At 36.4% G+C, this 19,733-nt stretch overlaps 1 protein-coding gene across 4 annotated transcripts in view; it reads right to left on the minus strand.

Annotated features, from left to right (window-relative positions):
* Window positions 1–19,733, minus strand: part of LOC111146810 (vacuolar protein sorting 13 homolog B) — a 755,552-nt gene that overhangs the window by 180,890 nt on the left and 554,929 nt on the right. For all 4 annotated transcript variants that reach the window (XM_022502501.1, XM_022502502.1, XM_022502500.1 and 1 more), the window contains one exon: window positions 12,338–12,475. In XM_022502501.1, the coding sequence (XP_022358209.1) occupies window positions 12,338–12,475 (138 nt within the window). The remainder of the gene's footprint in view (window positions 1–12,337; window positions 12,476–19,733) is intronic.

Here is a 19,733-nt window from a genome sequence, read left to right on the forward strand (position 1 = left end):
ATCCAAATCATAACATTTATGAAAGAAAACTTCTTTGTTAAGTGTTTCTTCCTTTGGAATTTTATTTGTAAGAGACACTTTTTTTCTTTTTTTTTTAAAGACCAGTAAGGCTTGCTCAGTAAACAGTGCATACGTGGTGGTGGCTATGTATAGGCACAGGAATGATGGTGCTTCCTACACCCTAGCCCCATTTTAGAGAGGTAAATGCAAAACAGAACAAATCTGTAATCAACCTTGACTTTATGAATTATAGCATCTCTAATAAAAAATATTTTTTGTTATTAGGTCATAGAACATTTTTTTCTTATTCAGCAATTCAAATTCAGATTTTTACGACGGTGTCCAAGTAAACATACTCCTGATGATAATGGGCAGTGGAGACTGAGTATTCACAGGTGTGAGAACTAGAAAACCTGGAAAGTTGCCCATGACAATGAGATCAATGTATTTTTATTGAAGGTGTGAAGTGTAAAGACCTCAGCAGTGGCACCTATGAGTAGTCCAGTTAACAATGGTAGACCAAAGCAACTGGGAATAAGCTGTCCCACGTGCTGTTGAGGAGGCTCAGAGACATGGCCTGACACATGTTCTTGTCCCGGTCAGCTGGCGCAGTTCACAGTGTTGACACCTGGGATGTGGGCATCATCACCACCAGCAATCTTCTCGTACACATATTCTTATGATCAGGCATTGACTTTTTTGACTACATTTTATCCCCGCTCTCCAATCACAACATAAGTGTTCTGATTATAGGGTAAATGTACTGGTTTTCTAAAATGAGTATATTAAATTGAACTTCTCTAAATGAACTTCTCTCTCTAAACAGTCATCAAAAAGGGCTCGCCTTTTTGGGATGGGACACCTGGGTGGCTCAGTCAGTTAAGCTGCTGCCTTCGGCTCAGGTCATGATTCCAGGGTCCTGGGATCGAGTCCCTCATTGGGCTCTTTGCTCGGCAGGGAGCCTGCTTCTCTCTCCACCTCTGCCTGCTACTCTGCCTGCTTGTGCACTTGCATGTGCGTGCACGCTCTCTCTCTGACAAATAAATAAATAAATAAAATCTTTAAAAAAATAAGGGCTAAGCATATTCTATTGCTCTAATAATTTTGGCTGCTCTTTTGATGTCTATGTCCTTTCTTTTTCTCTTTTGCTTTTCTCAGTGATGGCTTGTACTCATCCTGGGTTGGAGACAGCAGAGCTACTTTTTGGGAACAGCCAAATTTTGTTTTGCGATAAGGGAACAAAGATCCCACAGTGAGGGAAGATTAAAAACATGAAGAATCCGATTTCTAGAGACTCCCACTTCCAATGATGAGATAATTGGAGTAGTATTAAAAATAATGACTTAAGAATAATACCAAGCAACAACTAATTGGCTACCAATGGAATATACTAGAAAAATAATTCATTTCCCCCAGCTTTATTAAGATACAAATGAAAAATGACATTTTAAGTTATTTAAAGTATACATTATGATGATCTGATACATGCATACATTGTAAAAAGTTCTCTTCTAGAAAATCAACTCATTCTAAAAAAACTCATTTTAAATAAAGGAACAGAACTCAGTATTTACCTACCTTCCTTAGATGAGCAATAGTATTGAGTAAACAAGTAGTAGATGAAGAAATGTTTTTTTTTAGTATCTTAGTTAGTTAATACATGGACAAGGAGTGTTAGTATGAAAATATTACTATTTGTAATCTCCAATGAAATCAGGCATTTAGCATCAATGGCCTTTAACATCACAAAAAGAGACCTTCAGATAGTATGTGCTTTCTGATGCAACAACCCAAACCCTTTTACAGAACAGTCTTACTAAAAAAAAAAACAGTAATAAGCAAACTTGAATAGGTTAAACCAACTACCAATTTTTATGTAGCAAATACAGAAGACAGGGGAATAGACAAAATCCAAACTGTGATAGGGGCGCCTGGGTGGGTCAGTCAGTTAAGGGTCTGATTCTTGATTTTGTCTCAGGTCATGATCACAGGACTGTGAGGTAGAGCCCTGTGTGGGGCTCTGCACTCAGTGGGGAGTCCACTTGGGATTCTCTCTCCCTCTCCCCCTCTCTCAGCTCACTCGCTCTCTCTCAACTAAATAGCTAAATACAATCTGTGGTAAGCTCTATAAGATAAATGATCTAACTTCTTCAATATATAAATTACAAGAGATGAAAAATGATAGAGTAGAAAACCTAACAATTAAAAGAAACTAGAAAGACATATCAACCAATAGTCATGCACAGAACATATGTGGCTTCTGCTTAAAAAAAAAAAAAAAACTCAAGAAATACGCATGCACACAATCACCCACACATCCACATACATTTTTCCCTTTCCCCTCTCTGCACACATATGTATGAGATAACTGGAAATTTGAACACTGACTACATATTTGATAACACTGAAGAATGATTATCTTCATGTTTGATAATAGTATTGTGGTCATGTTTTTAAAAGTTCTTACATTACAGAGATACATAATACTGAAATATTATAAATGATATGATGCATGGGATTCGCTTCGAAATAATACAGAAGGTAAGGAAGTGGTGTACTAAGAAACAATACTGCCCACAGCTGACAATTACTTACGTAGTACAATACTTTTGTATATATTTGAAAATTTCCATGATGTAAAAGTTAAAAAAGACACAGAGATGAGAATGCACATGGCATATGAAAAAGTCACATTGGAACATGATGTCAAGCTGTTCTGCCTCCAAACCATCATACCCTCTTGTCCCTCTTCAACTTCAATAGGTGATCTTGTTTCTAACTTCAGGGAGAAAGTTAAAGCTATTAGATTTCCACCAATTTCTTGCTACCAAACTAAAAAACTACCTGCATATGCCCCTTTCCAATTCCCTTCCTTAACCTGTTATACAAATTAGAGAATCTGTTGCTTCTCTAATTTAAAACTGGGTCTCTCAAATATGTATTGGATACTTCTCCTTCCCTCTTTCTTGGGCACCACATTGATCTTTTCTCTTTTTTAGTTTACCTAATTCTCTCAACTGGATTCCTCTTGTGAATATTTAAATATGAGAAAACCCAAGTTCCTTTCATCATAAAAACAAAATCCCCAGACCATGATCCCAGGTGTTCCTCCATATACTACCCTTTATTACTACTCTTCACAAACTTCTTGAAGGAGTTATTTATACTCTCCGCTTCTACTATTTTTTTTCCTTCCCATTTACCTCAATGCATTCTAGACTATTTTCTATCCAGGTTAACCTGATGGGGGAAAACACTAGTAGTCACAATGACTGTGAATCTACAAGATATGTTCAATTCCTCATCTTTCTGTGTCTCAAAGCGCTAATGATTTGGCTTCTTGGACATTATGCTTTTCAAATTCTCCTCTTAGCCCACAGTTTCCTTTTGGCCAGTAAAATCCTGATTGGACTTCCTCAAGATGCAGTCTTAGGTTCTTTTCTCTACTTCCCCTCTACTCTTCTCTTGAGTAATCTCTCATCCAGGCCCATGGCTTGACTTAGAATCTATATCCCAAAGACTCTAAAACATTCAATCCTTTATCACTGGTATTCGTCTTGTGAGCCCCAGATCTGTATGAATAACTGCCACAAACTCAACATATCCAGGACAAAACTTATGATCTCTCCATACTCTCACAAATGAAAACCAAACCAAACCAAAAACAATGTGGTTCTCTTCAAGTATTTTCATCTTAGTAATCACAATTACCACCTGTCTTAGCTTGGGCTGCTGTAACAGAATACCAGAGTCTGGTGGCTTAAACAACAGAAATTTATTTTCCCACATTTCTAGAGGCTGGAATGCTGGGATCAGGGTGCCAGCACTATTGGTTTCTGGGGAAGGCTCTCTTTCTAGCTTGTATATAGCCACCTTCTCAATGTGTCCTCACATGGCAGAGGGAGAGAGACAGCAAGCTCTCTGGCATCTCTTCTTATAAGTGTATTATCCCATCACGAGGGAGCCACCATCCTCATGACTTCATCTAAACCTAATTAACTCCCAAAGGCCCCATCTCCAAATACCATCATAGTGGATATTAGAATTTCAACACATGAACTTTGTGGGGACAAACCACCATCCATCCAGTTAGACCAGTCAGAGACCCAGAAGCCATGTTTTTCTCCCTTACCCACTATCTCCCTACTCCATTACTATGGTCTGTAGATTTTGCCTTCCCAATTTCTACCAATTCTTTCACTTTTCCCTATTTCTTATCACCATTCCCTGATCCGACCTGTAGTTACCTCTCACCAATACTACTGCAATATTCTCCTAACTGCTCCCTTCCATCTACTTTAGCCCCTATCAGTGTTCTCCACCCTGCAAATAGTTATTTTTTCAAAATGCAGATATAACCATATCAACACACACACCTCCTCCCTCCTCCACCACATACATGTCCTGCTGACAGCTCTTTGATGATTCCTCACCACTCTTAAGATAAAAATCCCCAAATCCTTGATTATGGTCAGTAAGACCTGGTCTCTGCCTCTCTTTATAGTCTTACCTCATAGCACTGATTTCCTCACTCCTCCCTGTTTTCATTTCCTGTAATCTGACATGATGCCTCTCCCCATCCTGTCTTTTGCACATATCCTCCAAGAAATCCACTTGCCCCTCTGAGGTCCTTGGTCAACTCCCTTGTATCCTGTGCAAACCAGCCACAGGGTCAGTTACTCTGGGAAGCCTCCCTGAACCTCTAATGAATCCACAGAACTTCACGACACATATATTGATTTATCATTATATGTTACTTTGCATGATGATTTCACCAACAAACTCTGTCTTTTCTATCTGATTATGTGCATTTCTTGAGAGAAGGCACTGCTTAGAACAACACCAGGCATACTGCAATTGCTCACAATATCTGGTGTGAAAATAAATGAAGAGTTCCGTTAGGGATTACAGCCATCATTTTAGAACTTGAAGGAATCTTAAAATAGCTCTCCTATAGAAGAAAATACTGAGGCTCAAAGAAGTAAAATAATCTTACCTAGGATCACCTGCTTAGTGACAGCTAAACCAGATGATACCAGATTAGAGAGAGCCTTTAGGGCTGAGGAGAGCTTTGACCAGATGAACTGAGAGAGCTGGGTGGTCAACATCATAGGAGTTTGGCAGGGGAGGCTCATTTAGCAAGGGCACAGGGGACGACAGGATTCATGAGTAAAAGGAGAATCTGGAGGGAAGGCTGCCAGTAAACAGACCGAGGAAGTCAGTAGGGCATAAACCTAAACTAGGGATATAGTAAACATAATGGAGGACCATTTCAAGGGAAAAATGAAGAGGACCTAAAATTAAAAAGAAAAAAGGATGAACCAAAAGTGATAGTAAAATTGTGAGAAAACATGACTGAAATAATGTTGCTATCACTAGCACATGTAAAGAAATTTGAAGACTGGGGCGCCTGGGTGGCTCAGTGGGTTGGGCCGCTGCCTTCGGCTCAGGTCATGATCTCGGGGTCCTGGGATCGAGCCCCACATCGGGCTCTCTGCTCAGCAGGGAGCCTGCTTCCTCCTCTCTCTCTCTGCCTGCCTCTCTGCCTGCTTGTGATCTCTCTGTCAAATAAATAAAAATAAAATCTTTAAAAAAAAAAAAAAGAAATTTGAAGACTATACCTAAGGGCAGGGATGAATAAGGAGAGGAGAGAAAAATGGTTTAATTTAATGCAAACGTATTGAATTTTAAATAACTAAACACATCTAATGGGCAGATGGGGAAACAGTTCTGGAGTTGAATAAGCCAAAACCAGAGCTAGGCATTTGGGAGTTCTTAGCATAAAAGAGACAGCTGAGCTTACTGTCTATAGAGAGATGGAGAGAAGGCCCCATGCTGTGTCCCTGGGAAAGGCACAGGTTGGAGAGGAAGAAGACCTGCATATAAGCACAAAGTTGCAAGGCTACAGTCAGGAGAAGCCAAATAATGCTCTCTTTTTCTTCCACCTTCGCCTGCTGCATGATCCTAGAAAGATATCCCCTCAATTACCCTCATTCTCTTCAGTAGAAGAAATAATCCTGACAGAATTGGACCACATGAAGAAATAAGGAATCTAAGTAATTGACATACCACTGAGTTCCCTGCAGGAGACCTTGTACTGCCTCTTACCATCTGGCCACACCTAAAACCAGCATCCGTGACTCTTCCAGTCCCATTACATAGCCAAGTATAGTCCCCTGGAGGCACCATGGTCACCCAACTTTCAAAGAAGACTTCAAGTCCCCTCACTGTACAGTGTTGGTAAGAAAATTAATATGGTTTCCTGGTTGTACAGTGAAAAATCTGGTATTAAAATCATGTTGTTATAGGAGTAAGAGAAAAACATTTAAAAATTAGAAGTCATCCACTTTTCTCATTTCTTCCAAAGGTACAAGTTAGAGTTGGAAAAGTAAGGTTGAAATAATGAGAGGCTATCTTGGGTCACAAAATTCTTGGTCCATTCCCTATTTGACACCCTGACATCAAGTTTACCATTTCATTTCAGTAAGTCAGGGGGAAAATGAACTATGATAATGTAATGCTGATGCTGCAAATTGGAACCCATAAAACTGGGGAAATGTAAAAGTCAAGGTTCCTATTGTTTTATTAACTCGTTTACATTTCTTAAATGTAGAAGATAGCTTGCAAGTATGGTTGTAAAAGTGAATTATTAAGACAGAGTCAGAACTCAAGGGCCTGGGCCTTGGCTCCATTTCTGGAAAGAGAAAAGAGGCAAAGGGTTAACTATCAGGGAAGCATGAAGAGAAATTAATTAAAATGAGCTCCTTAAGATGCTTTCTTTCACACTGAAATCTTGTGTTTAAATATTCTGTTACTTCGTCTTTATTTTCCACTCCAGAAAATGTCAAGAGGTTATTTGGGTCATCCTTTTTAGGTACCTTAATTCCTCTGAACAAGTACTTTCAAGGTATATCTGAATTAATCCCCACTGAGTAATAAATTCAGTAGTAAAAGAATATAAAAGCAGAATTCACCAAGAAAAATAAAAACATTTCAAAAATACACATCTGGAGGTAAATAGCTTAAAATCTCTGTCTATTTCCATAAACCTATTTGAATGGTGTGATACTGTATCTGAGTTTTTTAAAGTAATATTTTATATTATTTAATAGGTATATATTAAAATATTTTTTCATTCAAATCAAGGAAGTTTATGCAAATAGGATTATACTAAGATGTTCAGAAATTCTGTAAAAATAAAAATCAGAATCACAACCTATAAAACAGTAAGTTAATCCATAAAACATAAGAAACGTGTTTAAAATAGGATCACAACCCATTAAAAGTCAAATTTTTAAAACCAAAAATCAAATAAAACCAGAGCTGAAACCAATCCAAAGCCAGAATGAAATTAAAATGACGTGAAAACTATACAGGCAAATTAATGAGCAGGGTAAACAGGGAGAGGCTAAATGATTTTATTAAAAGAAAAAGATTTTAGTGGTTATGTATTTCCTCTAGAAACACCAGTATACCGTATACTAAAATAAATGTGAAATTACAGTCATAACCGTGTTTGATGCAACCCTATTACTTAAATTATATGAAGATTGCAGTATGCTAATTAATTTATAAGAAAACATAAATGATGTGGTAATGTTCTCCCAGTTTGGCACAAATTTTTCTTTCTTGTCATTTCAATGTCATTTCATTAAATGTCATAACAGTGACAGTGTTCAAAAATATGTCTGCAAAGGAACAATGAAAAAAATACCAGGGAGCTCAAATGTTTTTACAAATGACCCTGAGTTAATTAGAAAAATATGCACCCTTCCCAGTTCTTCTTCTCACGTGTCAGCTCTCATTAAATTAAAAAAATTTTTTTTCTCATTTCAAAGTTAAGGAATCCTATGGTTAACAAAACTTTTAAACTGGGATCAAGTGGGCACATTCCTACGTTTTTGTATGATGTCATACCAAGCAGTTCACAGCTGAATTTGAATTTGCAAGAACTATGAATGATTTTTCAATATAAGAAGTATCTGATCTAATGCTAATTTTTTCTCTATAGGCTAACTGTGCTGGGAACAGGTGGCCCTGCTTTCAATTACAGGGGGCTAGCATGCCAGTGTGAGGCCTGGATTAGTTCACCTTCTCACGGGGAATTCTCCTCGGTTGGGAATGGATTTATTATGGCTTCACACATGGAATAGAGCTCATGTCAGCTGAGGGCAGTGACACATCATATGATTCAAATTAACCTGCTGTGGACTGTTCCGCAGGGCTTAGATTGTGTATTAAAATGACGACATTTTAAAAACAGCTTGAAAGAAACCAGGATTGCTGAACTGCAATGGTTCCAATTTGTTCCAACTAATCTATCACCTGCTGGAGATATTATTCTAGTGGGTTTCTGGTAGCTGCTGCTTTCCAGGTTTCTCCAAGCCACTGACCTTGCTAATGGGTACAACTGTTGCCTCTGAAGGAAGGAGATGGGGGTGAGAGAGCTTTGAAGGGCTTTTTGATGTAGAAGTTGGGACCTACTATTTGCTCTATGGTACTATTAAGTGAACAGAGGAAATAAGGGAATACTCAAGAACTCTGAATTATTTTTCCAAAAACAAGTGCTAAAGAGCAGCATTTGTATCACATTGTTTAGACAAATAATCCCTGCAAAATAAATCTGTATGGCTGAATTCAAAAGCTGTTAAGTTTGCACCTTAAGAAGAAAACCCAAGGTTAGGTAGTTATAATCAGTATTTCCTGTATTCTTCAGGGTCGTAACTTTTATTGCTCCTGAAATGTTAATTCAGGAGCAAGAAAAGAATAAGTGTAAATACACCATTTTAGAGCTGTAGTATAAAACTCTGGGAATGTTACTTAAATAGGATGTGCATCTAGATTAAAAAACTAACGGTAGCAAAAGATTCTTAATGATAACACCACATACAAATCAAAATATTTTTTTTAAAGGAAGGGAATGACATTAGGGAATATTATAAAGCTGAAGCTTGTTCCCATAGTCTTAGCATAAATGATATTCCTCTTAGTATACTATTTTCTAAAATCTGGAAAAAAGAATTTTCTTGAGTTGCCAAAAATCTATAAAATAATATAAAAAGTACTTTATGTGTCCTGTATTTCTATTGACCTCTAAATTAATACAGAGTGGCAATTTGGCTGTGTAGTAAGAGAATATGATTAGTCTATGGACTAACATCTATTTATAGACTTTACATGAGAAATTATTTGCATTTCGGACATTTTTGTCTAAGATAGTAAATTCTGGAGCAGTTCAAAGATGTTAGGTTAGTAGGTAGTGGAATTTCACACCACTGGATATACCATTCAAACTAATCTTCCCTCAAAGCAAACTACTCTTGGTTAAAATGTTTTAGAGTTTGAAAAACCTAAACCATTAATTAGACACTGTATTTGATTTTTCATAATAAAAGTACCATTTAAAAAAAACACTCATCATTCTTTAGAAAGAATTCCCCTCTCCTGTGCCCCAAAATATCTGCAGTTTGGTCCTCAACAGCTCTGTGTGTGTGTGTGGGTGTGTCTGTGTGTCTGTTTGTGTATCCATTCATTCATTCATTCACTCATGAATCATAAAAGCTTGTTACAAAAGTGTAGTCCCCAGACCTCATCCCACTTTACCTGGGAGCTTGTTAGAAATGTAGAATTTCATTCCCGCCTTCTAGAACTATTAAACCATTTGCATTTTTAATAGATTTTATGTGCTTGTTAGAGAGAGTGTACAAGCAGGGGGAACAGCAGACAGAGGGAGAAGCAGGCTCCCTGGTGAGCATGAAGCCCAACATGGGACTTGATCCCAGGACCTTGGGATCATGACCTGAGCTGAAGGCAGACGCTTAACCAACTGAGCCACCAGGCATCCCAAACCGTTTGCATTTGAACATGTTCACCAGAGATGCTTCAGATGCACACTTGAGTCTGAGAAGCTCTACTATAAAATAACGCTTTCAACCCATTTGTTTAAAAGTTTGAATCTCCAGAAAGATTATCACTCTTATTGAATAAACATAAAATAAGGAATGGCATATATGTAATGTTGAACTTAAGCGTAAGAAACACAAAAGTATATCTATTTTAAAAAATCACATTTCTACTAGTCACATTAAATGCTAGAATTATAAACATGACTTTCCATTCATTCACTGACATTTCTCCTGAAATTCAATTTCTTTGGTTGCCATGAAAATATGGTACACAACTATGGATTTGCAGATCCCATTCTTTAACAAATCAATCAAATATAAACTAGAAATGAACTTTCTATCCCGTGAATGAAGAATGTGCCTGAAAGCAAAAAAAATCTGAAACTAAAAAAGAAAAAAGGGAAACCCAAGTTTCTTTCTCATTTCTCCATGAACTAACCATGTGTTCGCACCCAAGTTCACCCATTCTAACACGTTCAGTCTTTTACATGTGAACAACTCTGAAGTCAGGAAGTGCCCTGAAATGTACACAATAAGAAAGCACTGTATCATAGTTTAAATAGCAGATATTTTTTTTTCTTGGTACATAAAATGTTTTTCCTACAATTGATGATGGCTTGGACTCAATGAAATATGGTATTTCACACTCACTAGCCAAGTACTAGGACTCACATTACTCTCAATCTATCCATTACCTCACCCCAAAGCCTTCTTCCAACTTTAATGACTCTCTTAGCCTTCATAATCAGTTTCTCGCTTTCCTTTGAGTCCTTAAAACCATGTCTAGATACCTATAATGATTAGAAATAGTTCTTCATACTTCTACACCTTTTAAATCCCAGCACTGGGAAGAACAGGACCCCAGTGAAAGGGGCAGTGTAGATGGCTTTAGGCTCTCTTTACTCCATACATACTGACAAGTGGCCTTCTTCAATCTGTTGCTATGGTTCATGAGTGCATTGGTCGGCCATGACACACACTAAACCAGGTCTATGCAGGGATATTTTCACTCATCAAAATTCATGCCTTGCAGAATATTGCTAGAGATCTCAAGACAGTTTAACACCATTGTTTTAAATTTTAAATTAAAATGAAGAAACTAATATTCCTTTGATGACTAATATGTTTTGAAGCAATACAGGTATAAAATAAAACAAATCAAAATGTAGTAATTTTGTTAAATAATTAGTTAAGGTCTCACTGAAGTGAGGGAGGGATAATAATAAAAAGAAGAGGAAGAGGAGCATGACATGAAGGACAGAGCAGGAAAAAGAAAGAAGAGGAAAAAGAGAAGAGAGGAAAAATCTATGGTTATGCTAAAATCAATGTAGTACAGAAGTGATCTAGGTCTTGGAGTCATAAAGACCTAGGTTTGAACGGCTCCACTGCCATTCCTTCACATCGTTAAGTCTTAACTTCCTAATTTCATAAAACAGGGATAATTACAGTGCCTCCTCCTTGGGTCTAAATGAGTATGTAAAGTACTTAGTACCTGGGACTGATAAACACTCAGTACATTTTTTTTTTTTTAAAGATGTTATTTATTTATTTGACAGAGAGAGAGATCACAAGCAGGCAGGGAGGCAGGCAGAGAGAGGAGGAAGCAGGCTCTCCGCGGAGCAGAGAGCCCGATACGGGGCTCGATCCCAGGACACTGGGATCATGACCTGAGCAGAAGGCAGAGGCTTTAACCCACTGAGCCACCCAGGCGCCCCCACTCAGTACATTTTGATAACCATCTCTATCTACCTAAAACTGAGTGTTAATCTCTCAAGTGCATTGCTAAGTATTTGAAATAAGTATACTTATCTAATCAAATATATCTATGTATACTATTTTATGTATATATATCACGTATCTCATCCATCCATCCAACCACCCATCTATTTTATTCTTTTTGTTTACAGTAAGGAAACTGAGGCATAGGAGATTAGATCAACTGCCTAAGGTCACACAATTAGCAGAAAAGGTAGAAATAAAGTCTTTGGTCTTTGGCTTATAGTCCATTATTCTTTGATAACTACTTTTTGTCAGAACCAAGGACATTTTTTTCTAAAGATTTTATTTATTTATTTGAGAGAAAGAGCACAAGCTGGGGAAAGGCCAGAGGGAGAGAGAGCAGCAGACTCCCCACTGAGCAGGGAGCCTGACTCCGGTCTTGATCCCAGGACCCTGAGATCATGACCTGAGCCAAAGGCAGATGCTTAACCAACTGAGCCACCCGGGCACTCCAGACCAAAGGTAATTTTTAACGCATATTAATATTTGTCTTTTAATCTCTAAAATGGGCAGCCTGAGAAGAATCCACTTCTGGAAAATAAACGAACTATTTGTCTTTTGCAAGGAGGTCACAATTTCTAACAGACCATAAGTACATGTTAATATACTCACATGAAAAAAGTGTATACGCATTTGAATTATGACTTTCTTACCTGGTCCATTAAGAAAGTCTTTAATTTGTAGCGTTACCAGGGAGGGCGGAATACCACTTTTGCTGTCTATTTCTCCGGGCACTGTCTGCAGCCAAACTGTGCAGTAATCAAGGACTTCGGGCAGAGTCTTCCCAGGATCTGAAGGGAGAAAATTGAAATGAAAAATGTCAATCACATTACAAACATCTCATTTTGGTCTAAGAACTTAAGCTGACAAACAGGAAGGAAAAATAGTTAAATTCACTTCTGTAACTTCCATTGATTCATCTGTTTGTACTTATCCTTGTCATACAAGTACTCGTATGGACAGAGAGAAGCTCTCTCTCTCTCTACATTGGAATGATGAAACCATGTTTTCCAGAACCAGGCCAAAAAGGAAAAGACATTTCAAATCTTAACTCACATTGTCTTTGAATGAAGGTAAAGTTTCTATACTCTGAGCTGCTGCTAATAGTTGTATAGTTGGATTTCTTTCCTTCTTCTTCTTCTTTCATTTTTTTTTTTAAACAGGATGTTGGAAACAAATTAAAGAAAAAAAGGAAAAGCTTTTCAGCTTTAAAAAAAAAGCCAAATATATATGTTCAAAGATGCAGTGGATTAGTACTACTTAGTTTCTATTTGATCTGTTTCAGAGTTTTACTGACATTACAATCACTTTTTACTGCTAGGCTTTTGAAGTTAACTTCAGTAGCTTTCCCATAACCTTCTTTAATGATAAAGATTGGTCAATCTTTTATTAGTCCCAATTATGACTAAATATTGACTTTTTTCTGTTTTGACTTTTCTGTTACTGTGTATTTTTTAAACTTCTTTTCTGGTTTATATAGTATATTCTTTAAAAAGTATTTTTTAGCTATTGGTGAATGCAAACGGAATTTGCTTTTTACTGCTTGGCAATCCGGTTTTTATTGAAATAGCTCTTTAAATAAAAACGACTGCTATATCTTGGCATACGATGTAGTAGGCTTTTTACAAAAAAACTTCTAAATATTCACAGTTTTTCTTTAGTTTCAAGATTGTTTTATTCTCTGTTTTAATAGCCTCTGAATGTCAATTTTACAGGGATGTTCTTGCCACAGAGTCCATCTATTCCATTTTCAGTCGATTTGAAATGTGTTATTAAAGTGTTATTTATTTTAAGTTTTATTGATTGGATTGCTTTCAAGAATAGCATTTACATACAGTGTATTATATTCAACATATGGTTATATAGTATTACTGTCATATGTGAACTGGGCATATAAATTCTGCCTTGGAATTTGTATTTCTTGACCTTATCATGTGATTCTTATGAAATTTGGCACATATGAACCTTTATGTGATTTCAAAGAAAATACTGAAAGCGATTGATCATGACGTTAGATCTATGTGGTAAAGATCAAACACCAAGCTAGTGCATTCTTCTCTTTTTATATGATCAGTGAATTTAAAGCAGTGAGAATATGCATAGTAGATCCATTACATAGTAACACTATACTATTCTCTCTTTCAAATATAACGGTCAAGTATTGTGAAATAATAGCAAAAGTCTATTGCTGGTAGGTTCTATAATCAATCTGTAGGAGCTATGTAACTTGACAGGACCTGAGTGTCTTCTTCTAGGGACCCACCTGTGTAGCCGTCATCAAGAAGCAGTTATTATTAAGTAGATGGTACTGTGCTAGACCTGTATGAGGGGATTTAATTCTTCACTTTGAAGAGAATACAATCTAGAGAGAGAACAATGACCTAACAGAGAAAACAGACATAAGTGATGTAACTAAATAAATAACATACAGAGAAGAATTAAACTGATGTAGAAATATCTATATGATGTGTAAAAAAGACTGGCAAATAAAATTTAGGATAAACAAAACAAGTTATAGGAATCACATATTCAAACTCAAGCGACAAAAAAGAGATATCATTATACAGAGCTCATACAGTAAATGTAGATATTAATAGAGAAAAATGGGTAGAGGAAAAAATAAGTGATTATTAAATGAAGAAATTAATAAAGAAACAAATATCCGATGAAGAAAACAAATGTCATATAAACATTTAAAATATAAACATGAGATACCAAATCTTAGTAAAAATCAAAGAAAAATTTTTTAAATAAGTAGAATTTTTCACGTATCAGATAGGCCAAGACTAAAAAACTGATAATGCATTATGTAGCTCGCACACACATGTACACACATATGCGTGTGCCCACACACACTGTAAGAACTGCTAATCATAGCAAACAGTAGAAAACAACCTAGACATTAATCAAAGGATTGATGCCTAAATAAACAATAATAATCCACAAAATTGTTTAGAAGAATCAAGAAGATCTATATGTACTGACATAATAAGAGCCATTTTATATTGTTAATAGTAAAAAACGAAGTGGGTTAAGCATCTTTTCATAGACTGGCCATTTGATTCTTCTTCTACAAAATATTTACCCATTCTTTTTTTTTATTATTAGTTAATGAGTGTTAATGTTTGTCACATGTAGAAAGTATTTCCTCTTAGTATGGTAGCTGTCCTTAAAATAAATTCTGATGTTTTTTGCAAGCATACTTTATAGATGTTAACAAAAATCTATTAACTTTCATTTAATGGATTTATCCCTAGGTGATTACATATTTTCCTATAGTTTCTTGAAACATTTTTAACATTTTGTTTTTCCCTTTAGCTGTTTAATACTTCTAGAGAGCACTGTTGTATGAAAAATGGGAAAAAATGCTCAGCCTGACAATCAACCATAAGCATGTTAAAGCAAGAGGTTTTTAAACTCATCAGCTTAGCATAAATTAAAAATACTGATAATATCTTGCATGGGGGAGAAAGAGGAGAAATGGATCTTCCTATGTATGGTTGATAAGAGTGTAAATACTGTATTTCTACACAAGTAGGGGAGAGGTTGAAAATGAGTGTCTACCAAAACCCTAAATACCCATGCCCTTGTAATCAGAAAGGCCACACAAAGGACTTTACCTTAAAGAAATACATCTACCTGCATACATATATATGTACATACTGGGGGGTGATCATCTTTAGGACAATCCTAAGCATATAATGATATATGGACCTATATTCACAGCTGAAGAGGAAAACAGGAAGATGCACCAAGCATCTAAAAAAAAAAAATTTGAAGTGAAGGGGAGAGAAAAAAAGCATGTCAAAGGATATTTTGATGTTCTATGTTCATCAAGGTATAGAGGGGGGAAGCACAATATTCTGATACTGTGGATGAGGGTTTTCCAAGTAGGGAAGATAGGTTTTGTGCAGGTTGCTTCTCTTTTCATAGAAGTTACAGAGCCGGCCATCTGGCACCCAGCCTTGGAGTCTGCACTGGGGCAATTACAGGGGGATATGACTTAATGGAGATAGAATAAACAAACTGGCAATAGTAGGAAGCAGAATAGGAATTTGGAATTTTAAAAAATGTGAAAGTCCAGGAAATCCATGCAAAGTGCCAAACTTTCAATGACTGTTTTCCCCCCAAATTACTGGTTTAATGATATTGTTGGTTTAATATGGCTACACAATTGATTTGAAAGTACAGATGTATTTATAGAGTTGACAGAAAAGAATAACTGAAATGAGGAATATTCAGGAAAATACAGGTTGCATGGTTGATGAATACTGATGTATGACAGGAGAGTGGCTACTCTCCCAGTTTTACCTAAAATCTCTACTTCGGATATGCCTCTAGTCACAGCGGTTGAATAAAGCGACAGTAGTAGCAGAAAGGTCTGTCAGAATCCCACAGAAATAGCTCAAGTCTGGAAGTCTATTTAGTCCCTTATGTTTTACTGGCTAGATGATGAGGGGCATGACTTTTAGACTTCTGTAATGTCTTCAATTTAACTTCTCCTTAATTCCATCATCAAGTCTAGAAAATGAGATTCATATTACATATTCCTCAGGGTCAATGTAGCTGGGAAAGTACCAGATAAACTAAGATTAGAGGAGCCTGTGAATATAATATAAATAAAATGACAGATAGGGATGATTACTTCATACTGGAAGCTCCTTCAGACTTTGATAGTTTTCTTCTCTGTACTGAGCAAACACCTATTTATTTGAGCACAGAAAGCTCTCAGGCAGAGTAAACTCCTGCTGATGTCGATGAGCACATTTATGCTGTTGTCCCTAAGCCTAAGAAACAGGAGAGAGTGGTATCTTTTTCTTTTTTTAAAAAAGATTTTATTTATTTATTTCACAGAGGTCAAAAGCAGGCAGAGAGAGAGAGAGAGAGAGAGGAGGAAGCAGGCTCCCTACAGAGCAGAGAGCCCAATGTGGGGCTCGATCCCAGGACCCTGGGATCATGACCTGAGCTGAAGACAGAGGCTTTAACCCACTGAGCCACCCAGGTGCCCCAGATAGTGGCATCTTATTAGGAGTTGCAGAGTGGGGGAAATGGGTCAGAACAAATGACAAATTGCTCATAGCCATAAATTTTGTTCAAAATCAGTGAGAATTCACTTCAACAAGACAATCGTATTGACAAAATTATACTATTTGTTTTCCTTCTGGGTTGACCTGGCCTTCAAAAGAAAACACTTCTTCATATCAAGTCACAAAGAACACCCAAAGAGAAGATTCAGGAAGTCTCCAGTACGTTCACAGATGGATCAAGATATTATTAGCTTACACAGAGACTTATTTCAGATTGTATTCTTTGTGTTCGTAGATTACTTTGCTCTTCTTCACAAACCTTCATGTCACTTAACTGCTTGGGAGGTCCTCTTCTGAATCTGGTAAAAGTGGTCTTTGTACTGCTGCTCATTATTATTATTATGTTTTAAACCTTAGCAAATATTCACAAAGTATGTTTTTGTCTAATATTTGACTTATATAAAATATAACATGATTCAGCATGACCAACTTTTATTTTCTTTGCAATCTTCTACTTAACAAAAAGTTTGTTTCCCAAGTTCTCATAGAACAGCTGCATGCTACAGATTTTATAAGCTTTATTCTACTACTTTATTCTACTTTGCTTTGTTGTACTGTGTGGCAGGAGTTTTTTGTTTTCTGGGTGTTTTTTGTTTTGTTTTGTTTTGTTTTGTTTTTTTCCCATAACTAAGCTGAATTTTTGCTAAGGTCCCAATGAGAAGACATTTCCCCACAGATGTCAGTGATAATTTCCCCATTTTAAAGATTGACTTAACACTGAATGAAGTCCAGCTACTTTTATACCCGATACTTCTAAGTGTTAGCCATTGCAGAAACAATGTTTTCATTTCTTTTGCCATGTGAATAACTTGAACTTCAAATTTTTAAAAATCCCCATGCCATAAGAATTTATTTGAAAGCTAAGTCTCTCTTTTATTTTCTTCCTCACTCTCTCCCTCTTCCACAACAGTTACTTTTATTAGTCTTAGGTTTACAAAACAGTTGATAATCTGTGCCTCTTTCTGCTCTCCCTTGGCCACTTTTGTGCTCAAGAACATCTCCATAAGTAGGCTGATTAAGGAAGGCAGAAAGTGGTTAGCCCAGTGGTGTTTTCCCTGGCAGTTCCAGGCAAAGATTTTGTTGTGCAAGATGCAATTAACTATAGTTGCAATAATGCTTTTGTCCCTTTGATTCAACTGTCTCATGATACCTTTGTCCTTTACATTTTTGCAGAAAATGAATGCTAACGCAAATACAGAGCAAGGTCAAGGATACAAAATTTTCCTTTGATGGAAAGTTCTTGTAAACTTGTGTTTCTGGAAAAAATGTTATTAATTGAAATTTGGGGGATGAGTACTGAAAAATAAACATTTGATTAATTGCCTTCTGGCATCCCTCATTTTAACCATGTTTTCTCCAGTAAGTAAGTAGTTTGCCATCTCCCTCTCAGTATTAGCTTCTTGCTGTATTCATCTGATTAATCTGATCCTGTTGCTGCTGGCAGTCCTGGGTAACAAAATCCTGCTCAATATTAATAACAACTTTTGAAATTACATCATGCTTTAATTTCTAATCCTATTGATGCTAATGTTACCATCCCTAAATCATTATGATTAAAATTAATGTGTTCCCTAAGCTACTGTTGCAGATTTAAATTTCAGCAACTTTTTGCTCCAATGCCATATTGCACTGAGTTTTCTGACAGTACAATTCCTCAGAAGCATAAAATGCTTGTATGATGTAGCACTGCAAATAGCCTCAAGATTTAGTTCTGTCTTCATTTTGTTAGTTCCACAAAGTCCAAAAGGATCTACTGTTTGTTTTTTAAAAGAAAGAAGACTAGATTTTATTCACTTTTTGCGAAGTCTCCAATGACCTATTATGGTTGCAAGCATGTCGCAGTCTGCCATAGTTAATGAGCCCAGGCCAGTCACATCTATAGCTGCTCAGGAAGACTGGTTCTCTTTGGCCTGAGGTACACTGGTTTGTTATGTTTATGAAATAACATTTAAGTGACTTTTGATGAACTCTTGAGGGACAAGCAGCAGGTGAAAGGATACTGTCAAATGGAAGAGGTTTATGAAATAGATTGCCATTAACCTAGGACTTACTGAACATGGACAGTCCTACTTTCATTGAGCTTTTTCACATTTTGTTCCATAGAAGAGTTTACATCAGTTTATAAAACAGTAGAAAATTCAGGGTAATGAAAAGAACATGAACTTTGGAGGCATACAGATCTGAGTTTAAGTCCTGACTCCTTAAAGTGGGTAAATTTAATTTTAACTTCACAGAGTCTCAGTTTCTTAGTTTCCAAAAATGGGGATAATGGGCTGTGGGTTGTTGAGAATATTATATCAGATAATATGTGTAACATGGTTTGTGTGGGACACATCATGGTAAGACTTCAATGAACAGTCACTATTTTGTTTCTAAAACACAACCTTTAAAGAAAAGAGGAGTACGTGTATGCAGTGTCTTTCAATGTCTACTCCTCCCGTTTTTGTTTTTGATTTATAATTTTGAAAAATCTTTTTTATCACTGATCTGAAGGGGAATATAACAGATAAAAAACAAAACACTGTCTATTAGTGGAAATTATATCCAATTTCAATCTTAAAAAACAGAGTAAGCTTATTTATATTTAATTCCTAAAATAATAACTACTTAGGTTTAAAATACTAGTCAATGTATTTCACTTCTCTATTAAATACTCCTGGCTGAGGAGAACTTATTGACCTAAAAATTTCCCTGCATTTGGGTTCTGGTAATTATCAAAATTATAGTCTTACATTCTTTTCCATCCCTTAGAAATATCTGGCCTATGTATGAATAAAGGAAGTAAATCATCTGTAAGCCAAAACAGACTCCTTTCCATTTTTTAAACCAGGAGTTCGAGACTCCTTTTAGTAAGGTATCTGGGTATATCAAGTTTTATACAAAGAAAAGATTGGAATGACACTTTAAAATCATTTTCAGTGTTCAATAAACATGGTCAGTGCATCAGAATTTCAATTTCACA

This window comes from Enhydra lutris, unplaced genomic scaffold (genome assembly GCF_002288905.1).
Source record: "Enhydra lutris kenyoni isolate GAN:26980312 unplaced genomic scaffold, ASM228890v2 scaffoldscaffold14, whole genome shotgun sequence".
NCBI classification, from domain to species: Eukaryota; Metazoa; Chordata; class Mammalia; order Carnivora; family Mustelidae; genus Enhydra; species Enhydra lutris.